The sequence below is a fragment of the Magallana gigas genome, chromosome 8 (genome assembly GCF_963853765.1).
Source record: "Magallana gigas chromosome 8, xbMagGiga1.1, whole genome shotgun sequence".
In the NCBI taxonomy this organism is placed as follows: domain Eukaryota; kingdom Metazoa; phylum Mollusca; class Bivalvia; order Ostreida; family Ostreidae; genus Magallana; species Magallana gigas.
The window spans coordinates 7,096,828-7,109,118 of NC_088860.1; the positions used below are offsets into that span (position 1 = coordinate 7,096,828).

At 31.8% G+C, this 12,291-nt stretch overlaps 1 protein-coding gene across 24 annotated transcripts in view; it reads left to right on the plus strand.

Annotated features, from left to right (window-relative positions):
• Positions 1–12,291, plus strand: part of LOC105343249 (uncharacterized) — a 54,111-nt gene that overhangs the window by 18,091 nt on the left and 23,729 nt on the right. For 4 of the 24 annotated variants that reach the window (XM_034474159.2, XM_066069890.1, XM_066069894.1 and 1 more), the window contains exon 3: positions 848–936. The exons of 10 other annotated variants lie outside the window; for them this stretch is intronic. Coding sequence is in view for 1 of the 14 variants with exons in the window: in XM_066069888.1 (XP_065925960.1) it covers positions 11,184–11,242 (59 nt within the window). In the remaining 13 variants the exon portion in view is untranslated. Of the gene's footprint in view, positions 1–847; positions 937–2,165; positions 2,185–4,455; positions 4,805–7,391; positions 7,678–10,461; positions 11,008–11,124; positions 11,243–12,291 lie in introns of those variants that run through there. 10 more of the 24 variants (XM_066069888.1, XM_034474161.2, XM_020073328.3 and 7 more) reach the window with 10 other exon arrangements.

Below are 12,291 nucleotides of genomic sequence, written 5' to 3' on the forward strand. Positions count from 1 at the left end.
GTTTAATTTATTCCTTTTCATATTGGATTTGTTATATTGACAAAAGTTTTGGTATCAAGGAACATTGACGCCTAATTATTATATATATTTTAAAAAAATTAGCTCACTTGTCCATTGAGTGTCATGTCTGTATATTTAGTACATCTTTATGTAAAATATTTAACCTTTATAGAACTCTTAATGTTCTTTGTTTTTAACTTACAAACAGTCTTGAACTCGGATTTCCGGCAATAATGGTTGTAGGGATTGACTATTGCTGGTAATAATCTAAGTACTAATAGCAAAATGTTCAAACATATACATGCATTTTATGACTACACAGCTTAAAATCCTTAAAACATCAAACGCCTTATTGGTTCAAAATATTTTACCCTAGTTATTGTTAAAGCACCAGAAACTTACAATAGGCGTCAGCTTGAACCATTTTCAACTTTCAACATGTTGCATCAACAACAGGTAGTCAAATGTTTACCTGAGATGGAATCAATATATAACTAAGAAAAACTTGTACATGTAGCAAAAGCTACAATGCTCGTGTCGAATCTTACATCAAAGTTGTAAGTAATTTCTTCATTGTCATAAACTATTTTGATTTTCTATAGGAAATGCTATTTAGAGGCTCTGATGGAAGCAAAATTACGTTCTGTCCTCCAAAAAATCCAATAAGCTAAACCAAATTTGACGTTCAATTTCAGTCTTATTCAACCATTAAACTTTAATTATTGTTCGACACAAAGTGAACAAAGTTAGATTTTTCCCAATCTCTTGGTAGATTTGGATAATTGTGAATAATCTAATGATGCAATAAATGCATGTGATATTGTGAAAAAGATTTACATTTTTCAAGGAGAAATCGTGTGCTAATGAACAGTGGTCTAGGTAACGATATCAGAAGATACGAACGACATTAATCTGTCCTAGGAGAAGATACTTTACGTAAGATTTGATATTTACAACTGTTAGCATTGCTTCAATTTAAGTGTCATTTTTACCGCAAATAATGTGTTTGATTGAAATATGCTTTGTTATTTGAATATCTAAAAAAGGAGTGGAAACCCAGTTACTGGTAAGAAACTTAGATTTTAAAAAAAGTCTTTTACATTTACTTTTTGGCAATTTCAATTTATAGACTTCTATAAATAAGATTTGTCGACGTGCAGTGTCTCAGTCGATAATCCTTTTAAACACGACTGAGTACTAGTAGCTGGATTATTTTGTGACAATGTTACCTCTTCGAACTTTTGCCACACATTCGAATTGATGATAAAACATTTTCTTTGAATTAGTGATATGCCCTATTTGAATATAAGATATGATCTAATCTAACATATGATATCAATTTAATTTTGAATTACATATGATTGTGCGAAAAAGTCATTGTATCTTGAAAAATGAAGTGAGTCATAAATTGTTTCGTTTGAAAGAATGCAAACCCCCCCCCTGACTTTTGACAGTAAATCAAAACGAGTATTAGGCAAAGGTGTAAATGTTTTGATATTGCTTTTGTCCACTTTTTTAGGCTAATGAATAACGAAACTTGTCTGTAAAAGTATAAATTGACTCCAATGGAGGACCTTGTCTTGCTTTTCTTGTTGCTAGTAGCAATGACTACCGAAAACTAGAATCGAATGGAAAAAATGCTATTTCTACAGGAATGCTTGAATATTTGAATACAATCTTTTACATGAAGAATTAAGCAGCTTTCCCTGCAAAAGTAGCATTTTACTGAAAATACCGACCTGCAAATTCAGTAGGACAGGCTATTCTTCAATAATGACCCAAATACTTTAAATTTTTAGCTCTGCATTAGGTGACAAATTAAATTTAATTTACATTTTTAATATATTAATTGTTCATCAGTCCTATTGGTTGTAAAAGCTAAATGATATAATTTCTTCCCTTCAAAGATTAGAAACTATACGTATATTCATTATGCAAAGTTGTTATTGCAATACAATGACGACTATGATCCTTATTTTATTGCAACGGAAATGATATTATCTTATACGGAAGATTATTGAAAAAAAATCGACAAAAAATTATTTCCCTAATCGTTTGCGGAAATTTCAAACTGATAGCCTTTTGTGTTTGTTTTGAAAAGGAAATTAACTCCGTAAAATTTAAAAAACTGTTGATAAGCTATATCTTTTCTGTGCTTTGTGGATGCTGAGGATCTTTTCAGAGGTAAAAAAAGAACATTTTTCCATAATTATATGGCTTATATGGAATATAAAAGATAGAAAGTTGAATTAAGACTTTTAAAAACCTTCGTTTTTTAATTCTAGCCAGTTTAGTGCAATAGTTATAGTGCAGATATACATGCAGCAAACACAGTATTGAAATGAGCACTATGCACTCTGTTCATTTATGCCACTAAGTGTACTTCATCACAATCAACTTTTAGATAAGGAAAGGACTACTTTTCTTTGTTTGTTTTATTTCAGGGCGCGTCATTTAACCCCAGTGAACCCCAATGAAGTTCATTAGGGTGATAGATAGTCCCTAAAAGGCATAAAACTTAATAAGGGTCTTAAACACCTCAAGTACCTCAAACTTTCGAACGACATAGTATGTTACGAAATTAATGTTTTATCTTTTAATTATGTACAGTTACTTAATTTATACTTTATTAATGTATAATTTGATTTGTTTAGTAACGCTTAGATTAGGAAGCAAATCAAAAAGAGGGGACGAGACTGATAGAGAGGTAAACCCATTCTTACCAGTCGTTATAAACCTAATCAGTGGGGGAGGGGGGGTCAAACAGTCATAAAGTTTCACTTAAAAATAACAGCAATGTTCTCGCTTCGTTTTATTCCACTCTAATAAAAAATAAAAGAAAAAATAAAATGCATCGTCAAAGTTAACTTGTCCTTTGATAACATTAACATCTTATTCAATACCGGTAACAATAGCATTTCTGTGTGTTAAACTCTGCTCTTTCAATGAGCTCTATCAATGGCGTTATTCATCCATTCACTGTTCCTATCTTCGTATTGAACTAACAGCGTGTAATCATTATCGTCAAACAGGACTCTTTTCATTGATCACTTTGTCTGTTTTGAATTTTGTTTCATATCAAGCGCACATAACTCTACGTTCATACTGTGCAGTTCCTCAGTTGTCGGCAAAATCGTAGCTGTTTAGGTTCTCTTCTTTAAAATCTTTTATACAGGGTTTTTTTATTGTCAAACCAACGACTCTCATTCAAAGTCCATGTTTTTTTCAATGCACCCATTCTTCAATTTTCCACTTTTACTGTACTCTAACAATTCATGAAAAATAAAAAAATTTGAAATTTTATTTTAATCAACTCTTCGATACAATTTATGGCAAAACGGAAGTGAGACTTTGTTTGGACCTAATCATAAATCATCATCGCTGACAAGAATTAGTAATTTTAAAAAAAATCGATAAAATCGATGCATTATATTCAGAATTATTCATAAATACCTTGAAAACAGTCATATTTTAAATGGTACGGACGATATCGATAGTTTTAGTCGTGTGTATTTCTAAACCAGAGTTCGGTAAAACTGGTCCGGTATCATTGGTTACCATGCAACATTACGTTTGGAATCAAGGGGATGGATAAAAACCGCTTCATGATAGAAATATAAGGGGAGACAATTTGATTTAAAGATAGAACCAGTACTGGCGTAAACTAGACTTTATCAAAATATTATTTGTTTGTAAAATATCCTTTGGATACAATTTCCAAGAAATATTTCGATTACTGGTACATAAAGCTTCGCGTTAATTCTATCTTTAAATATTACACAACATGGGTTTTCCGTCTATACATGTACCTCGGAAATCATGTGGGAAAAGCCTGAGAATTCAATTCATGTTAGAAAAAAATAATTCATATACAGCTAAGGAACTATTTACCATGCGAAATACCGTATCGTCCATTTAAAGATAAAATCGACCTCCGTCCTCTATACGGATAGTATACAAATAGCTAGGTCATCATTAAGACACAGTCCTCTAATTGCCCTTTAATGACTAGTTCATTTATTTTCGTCACAAAATCATTTCTGTTTGTTGAATTCTTGTCTTTCAATTAAAGGCGTAATTCATCCATTCAGCTTTCATGTCTATACATTAGACTAATAGCGTGTGAACTGTATAACCAAACTGGAAATTTTTTTTATCGTTATCTTTGTCTGTTTTGTATCCATCTCGTTTCATATCAAGCGCTCACTGGGGCATAACTCTACGTTTTAATGCAAATTCTTTAATTCCTCAGCTGTCGGGGAAATCCTACCCGTTTAGAGTTACTTCTTTAAAATCTTTTATATTAGTTTTTTTTATTGTCAAACCCATAACTCTCATTCAATGCATTTTAATGCACTCCATTCTCGAATTTTCCTTTTGTATTGTACTCTTTAACAATCCCTAATGAAATGATCGTTTATGAATGATTAAACCAATAATCTTTTATTCTGCGCAAGCTCACTATATTGTATAGGCAGCTTCCATTTCTATAAATAAACATGATAGGAGACATCATAATTTTTATTCTACGCATGCGCGTTATTTTTATCCAGCACCTCTACAGGGCCCCTGTTATATCTGCAAATGGACCCCAGTACTATAAATATCGATGATAAGAGTCCTCTTTACAAATTCTTCTTATCAGCATCTCTATAGGACCCCTATTGCAACTCATATGAGCCCCAACAGTTGCGTCATAATCAATACACGATTCTATATAAAGGTGTTCATGCTGCAAATATCAAAATTTGAGTCCCTCTTTTAAGGAAATGGATCTATAATCATCGATTTCCTGTATAAAAAGGTTAGTAGTGTATATTTAGTGAAATCAAACGAGCTAGTGCACCCGTATTGTAGATCATAATATGTTTTAACCCCCCCCCTTCCAAAAATTATTATACAGGATGATATGTTATCAGTATTAACTTTTTTGCAATTTAAAAGTCTTTTAGGAATGATATTTTCGTTATTTATCATGCAAGAGCACCACATTTTTGCAAAAAACTTTATTTGCGAATATATCGTGCGCTTGCCAATGTAGAAACATGTATATGATTTTAATCCAAAGACCTCTAATAACACTTTAAATCCCGTTTTGAAATGAAAAAACGGACGATTAAAAATAAAAGCCTTGTAATAGTTCTACAATCTGTATATCACGTGGTCTGGTGACGTTATGAAAAATGTTTTATCTTATCATAGAGATTGTAGTTACAAGCAGAATCGTCATAAAATCATGCTAAGTAGCATAATAAAATAATAAATAATAAAACAGCTTCTTTTTTTTTTTTTTTTAGAATGCCAGCTTTTAATTTGCTAACACTGCAAATGCAAATTAATGTCATTGTCGTTTACTTGTAATTTGTATACTGCACAAGCACGCACATTAGTTAAAATTTCCTTCTTTTTTTATACCAAACAAATTTTCGTAGGTAATCAATTTAGTAGTATCATAACCTCTAAAATATTTATCAGGTGCATAATACGTAAACAACGAACGATAACTCTTTGTTTTAAATCAAGGTCATCCGAAGTCACAAAGGGTACAGAATCTTCCAGAATGAGGTATATTAAATCAGATATCATGTCTCTATTGCGGGGTGACGATTTTTAGCGCACAATAAAAAAAATAAGGAGTATTTTATACGGTGGCTCACCACATCTCATCTCGAAAAAGTTTCTCTAATCAGCAGAAAATTTCTTGATTATAAAAGAAAGCATGGTGAATAATATACACGTCAAATAGGCGGGAAAAAAACAATTTTAGATGGAAAATTATCTTTTCAAAAATTTAATTCAGTCATTGTGAACAAATTTAAAGGCCCAATTGGATTCGAACTCATTATCTACGGTTCACAAGGTGAAGCACAGTACTTTAACCACTAAGCTACTGAACTACAGAAATATACAACCAAATCGATTAACACAAACAATTTAACACATTTAAATTAGCACTTAAAACAATATAATTTAAAGTTTAGACATTTACTGACCACATAGATGTGCACATAATATCCTATGACAAATAAATGTACAAATAAACTACACAATCACTATCCTAATGGGGAAAATAACTTAAAATGAGAACTCGCATGACCATGATGAGGTACATTTATGAAGAAAGAGCTAGAATATTTTGATGAACATTAGATAAGTGCCAACAAACATAAACAAATTGAAAAAAACATAAGAAGTGGATCTTGAACAATGAAAATAATTGTCTGTTAGAGCTTGTAATAAAACATAAAATAGGATTAAGGAAAACATATTTATGCAAATAACGCATAGAGGTATCAAGTATTTATGTTCAAAGACAACCGCTACAAAAAAGCTAAAACTGGGTATTAGAAGACAAATCGACACGAACAAATTGTTCCGAAAACGATTTGTCATCGCAGATGCATTTAAAATGAATATCACTTAATTTACAGAAAATAACATTTAAGCGTAGAACTTTCAATTCAAGGTTGGTAGATTGAAGCTATATCCATTGCACTACAGAGATAGGCAACGATAATAGGTGACATAACAACTTGAAATCTACCATGTGACGAATTGTCCGAGAGTGTAAAAAAACCCTGAAAGTCTTAAGGTTCATTAATTTTTTTTCAATGTCGCTGCATTTCATACCTAACATGAATCACTAAAGAACGCATTTTATTGTTTAATTAAATTATTGTGGTGCTTGCATTACATTGCCGTGCACTGCTTGTACATTGCGGTTCATTGTAGATAAATAACGCGCTGTTTTTTGGATACATTTTTATATGGATTTTAAGCATTTTTAAGTAAACCAAATTTATTCAACTCGTCGAGTTTGTTTTTGGTCTGTTTTAAAAGATTTGATTTGGTATTCAAGTAGCATCACTGGAATGCTCAATTATTCTTTTCTTCAAGAAATGTCTTCAGTTTCGGAAATACTCCATGTACATTGTGTGTCTTGAATTTTTAAAATTAAAATGGCGACTATGTCGTTTTTCTTCTTTTGGTTTGTCAGGGGACAAAAATCATACCAGCGAAGGAAAATACATCATCTATTAGAGTATTTAATGTAAACTACGGCTTTTCCAAATACTTAATTTATAAGTAGCTTTATCATTGCCACCTATTAAAAAAGCCAGGCGTATTTATAAATGCTAGTTGTTACTGTTTTGATAAATTTCTATTGACTGGTACAGAATTGTAACAAAATATCATTTTAAATCTGTGCTTGGTACTAAATAATATATACAGTATAGCCTTGTTTTGGATGTCTATTCGTCATTCCGTTTCTCTGCCATAGCAATGTACATGTACCATATTTCTCTGCTTTGAAGACACTGAATATTATTGCTGGTTTTAAAGTTTGACTGCTCATCAATCAATTGTGCTTTAACGTTACGTGATTTGACATAGGAGCTTTAATTAAAATTGTAAACAGACTAACTCATTTAAATGATTGCAACTGACTTTTCTGGGTTGTAACTAAATTCAAGAGGGGAATTGCAAAAAATCAAATTCCAAGCTACGAGATTTTGAGAGTCGATATTTTATTTCTATATTCAAACATATTACAACACGCGTTAAAAGAACAATAGAAGATGAATATGGGTGCATCTCGGCGAGAATTGATGCTGCTAATATCTTGTCATGCTTCTCACGACGCCCCCTATTCAATGTTAAAAGAGGAGCTTAATGGTAAGTAGTTAATAAGAGGTTTTAGGTCATCTAACGCTGCAGTCGTAACAGTATATTACTCGGTACTTAATTCCTTAAAAGACACAAATCAGATTTACGTCTTAGAGATTAGATGAAGACAACAGCTTGAGACAATAGAACTTGAACTTGTTCTGATAAACTACTTTTATTTTGTTAATCATGCCTTATTTCTATATCATAAAAGGAGGGATTTTATTTTTCAATATACTGTTTCGTAAATGTTTGGTTTATTGTATCAAAACTGGTAAAAACGTTAAGTTTTTTTCTCTACTCTTAAGCATCTAACAGACTTAATACAAAGTTGATCCGCAAGGGAACTACTACCAAAAATTTAAAGACTCAAAAGCCAAACGTCAGGTATCTGATGTTAAAGGGGGGTCTTATGCTTTTTTGTGCATTTTAATGTGCATTCATTCCTTGAAAGAAATGCCAAACTCTTGGCATATAAAAAGGCAAAATCAGTTATTCATATCTAGTGTACGAACTGGATTTATTTCTTGTGCAGTTAAAGAGGAATAATTCTTTAAACTGCAGTGTACTGTACTATTTCTTGTCGTTGATAAGGCAAACGGTACATGTTGAAGATGATTATAAGCAAGGAAATCTCTGGTAAAAGTTTGAAATCTACCCTAAGGACAATGACCCATCGCGTGACTTTGTTTAAGGGTATGATTTTATTGATCATATACATAAAGTTGAAAGCAGGAAAGTTATTAAGATCTTTTGTAAAAGTGAATCACGTAAATTTACTTACTTTGTCATCGGTCATTTTCAAAACTATTTTGTTAAAAACCATTCGGACAAGTACTTTAAATTGGAAAATTAAAGATGCTTGAGTTTCTGATAGACAACATCTATGTAGTTTTTGGAAATCCGGTCTTCCAACAATCTGTTGGAATTCCCAGGGATACCAATTACGTCCCATTGTTAGCAGACCATTTTTATTATTCATATGAAGCAAAATTTATTCAAAAACTTGTACGTGAAAATAATAAATCGCTCGTTGTGGCCTTCAACTCATCATTCAAGTATATCGACGACGTATTATCTATTAACAATTGTTACTTCCATACTTACGTAGACTTAATATATCCCATTTAACTTGAAATATAAGACACCGCAGAGTCTGTGTTATCCGTTTTATATTTGGATATTTTGCTGGAAATGGACATTGATGGTAATCAAACAACAAAACTTTATGATAAACGTGATGACTTCAATTTTCCTATAGTCAACTTTCCATATTTATGTAACAATTTACCTTCATCACCTGCATATCGAGTTTTAGTCTCTCGGGTAATTTGATGCGCAACAGTTTCTAAGGCGAGGTAAGCTTCTGACAAACAAGTTGATAAGATAGGGCTATCAACAGTCTCGATTGAAGAGGATGGTCGATAAAACGACATTGTCAGCAAATACAATCTTCCACTGGGTCACTTGCTGACTGACGTTTGTCACTTATTGTTAGACCATAGTTAATCACCTTATTGTTTACGGATTTTTCCGTTTTCGCGATTATAACAAAGAGCAGGATGCTTGCCCCTTCATGGCACCTGCCTCTAATTTTTTAAAGTTCCGTGTTTGCACTGCTCCTGTTTTTTAAGTTTCCTTTGGAGTTTTTGATTTTAAACACTGTTCGTTATCACCACATGCAATTTTTTGAATCCAAGACATCTAGTAGACAACTATGCATGGTATGGGAGAAATTAACAATATAATATCTTTCTACCTACAATTTTCATTGACCCTTGCAGAAAAAGGTAAAAATAAATATTTGACTCAAAATAACTTCGAAGGTTACTCGTTATAACGATAGTTAAGACTCATTAAAACTAAATATATGACTCGATATTACGAGTTTTACATTTGCTACTTAATTGGGTCTCCTACACACGTGTACTTAACACAACACAGCAATACGATAAAACACTGGGCACTATGAACATACCCAAGAAAAATTATTCGTATGATGAAACAGTTGTAACAATGCAACCGTTATGATTATTTAGTATTTTAGTGATATAGATATTTTGTTTTAGATATTTTTTTCTGAACATTAAATTTTTATAATGTAAAATTGCAGTAATGATAAACTTTGCCCTATAGGCGGTTTAATAAAATCAAATTACAATACGATATCTGGTTGTTTACATGACTTATCTAGGCTGGGGATTTAATAAATTCAAGTGCAGATACGTCCATAGTATTTTAAATACACGAGGACTCTGACAAACTTCCACTGCATTGGTAATTTACCTAGACATAAGCTCCCCTATATCCTGTTGCTATGAACAAGACAGTAAACATTTTAAAAACACCATGATCAGCAAGTCAGAAAGAAGCACTGGATGCAAAAATGTTAACTTTTAATAATTTGACTCTCATCCCACCATGCTTTGTCGTATTTTCATGCTATTTGATAAAATGTCTTTAAATCAGATATGTCCTGAATGTATATCTCGATGTTCCCATGGACGTATGCAGTACAAAAAAAATGAAAGATGCCTGACCAATTTCCGTATGATTTATCCAAAGCGGTTGTTTGTTTTTCTTTAGTCGGAAAAACAATTTCGCTGTACTTAATTGTATTAAAATGTGTCATTTGCATGAAAAGTTATTTCAAATGGTTTTTTATGTGTCAAACATAAGAAGAAAACGTAAACAGTAATAAGAAATATTTCTCTATCTAAGAACTAGTTCTACTTGTGATTTATTTACCACAAGGAGCAATGCTTTATCTAAATATAAGTAGAGATACCCCTTCCCCACTGTTTTCCTTTGTAAACTTATGGTTTGAAAATCAGAAGTACTGCGATTCAACAAGACCGCGCATGCTATTGTTGTGAAGTAGGAATCTTTTGTAAGTTATCAATTTTATCTACGTTCTCTTATTATCTATTAAAATGTCTGGTTGTGATTATGTGTCATGCACACAGCTTGGAGAGGTTGTTTTTGTATTTTACTACACTTTATTTTCATTTGTTTTTGTTTGAAGCCAAAAAATGAAAATAAAGAAAAAATAAATCAATAAAAAACTAGCTTGATTAGTAGTTTTAGGGGGTCATAGAAATTTAACGTAACTATGATTTTTAACTATAAGATAGTTAATGTCCATTATTATTTTAAACAAATTTATTAGAAAGAGACACCCTTATAACACATGGTTATGCCATCAAATATCTGAGTTTATGTAGGGACGAATTATGATAATGAATAGTTCAGGGGTTCAGCAAATTGTTTGCTTGGGAATTTTGTTATCAGTCTTTACTGTTTAAAAGCAGAGGTCAGGACATTTTAAAGACCGTTGAGGTTGGTCAACTTCTTTTTTTATAAAATCATTGTAATATTGTTAACGTTTAAATGATTTAAATGAAGGGTTGTCTTTACGCTTGTGTAAGAATGACTAATTTAACCTGTGATATATAGGTCAACCATCAAATACAATTTACCTTGTTGCAAATCTTGCCAGTGGGGGCGTCAATTATATGTATCGGCATGAAATTTATAACTGCCGAGAAGCGAAGCATCAAAGACAGTTTGCAAGGTATGTTGTCTTCTTAGGAATACAATATATAAAACTCGCCCTCTCTGAGAGCAAAAACATTTTTAGTGTAACGTGATGAAGTACACTGATTTAAGATGACAGGGTGTTTGTGGCCATTTTTAGACTATTTCTATCTCCTTAAGAATAAGAACTTTTGATGAAAATATGCTCAATTTTTTTCCGCTAAAATTAATGGAGTCTGCCTTAAAATTCATAAGTATTATATAGCTTAAACATTTATATTTAATAGTTAAATGTAGATCCGATTTGCTCCTTATTGGCCGACTAGCCACATCTAACAGAAAATTATTTTAAAGTTATATTAAACGATAATGAACGATAACTTCAATAAATAAAGAGATATAAACTTCTGCATTAAGTATTTCATTTAGAGATTCATTTTATGATAATAAAAGAAAAACTTATAATTTAAAACGTATATGAATAATATAAAACCACAAACATGTATATATTGCACTTACAAGTTAAAAATTCCATTGTGGAAGGGGGGGGGGGGGGTTGCGCAAACCTTATCTTAAGAAGTTATTGCTTGTTCACATTTAAATCGATAAACTTCGCGAGGACGGGAGCTTAAAGAATATTCCCATTCAAAAGCCAGATCAAAGAACAAAAAGAACATAATTTGCCCGCTTTTTTTTGGGGGGGGGGATGAAATATATCCTCCTCCATTCTCCATTCCAACAAAACAACTGAGCTACATTTATTCAATTTTGGCATTATCTTTTAAATATCGCCTGTAAAAGAAAACAAATCAAATTCGTAGTAAAATATATCTGACTGCCTATATGCTATAAGAGATTTACCAACTAGTTAAATATGCAATGCTACAAGTTCCCCTCCCTCTCTTTATGACCACTTTACTCGGTACTGGTCTGATTTGTTTATGTCAATTTGACATCCTAAATTCTATTACTCTCTTTTCTCTCTCAATTATTATGAGGCAGTCAAGCTGTTTTACTAACACACATACATGTTTATTAATATTGTGTAAGATGAATAGTTTCTCCAAAACTAGGACGGGAAGTTAC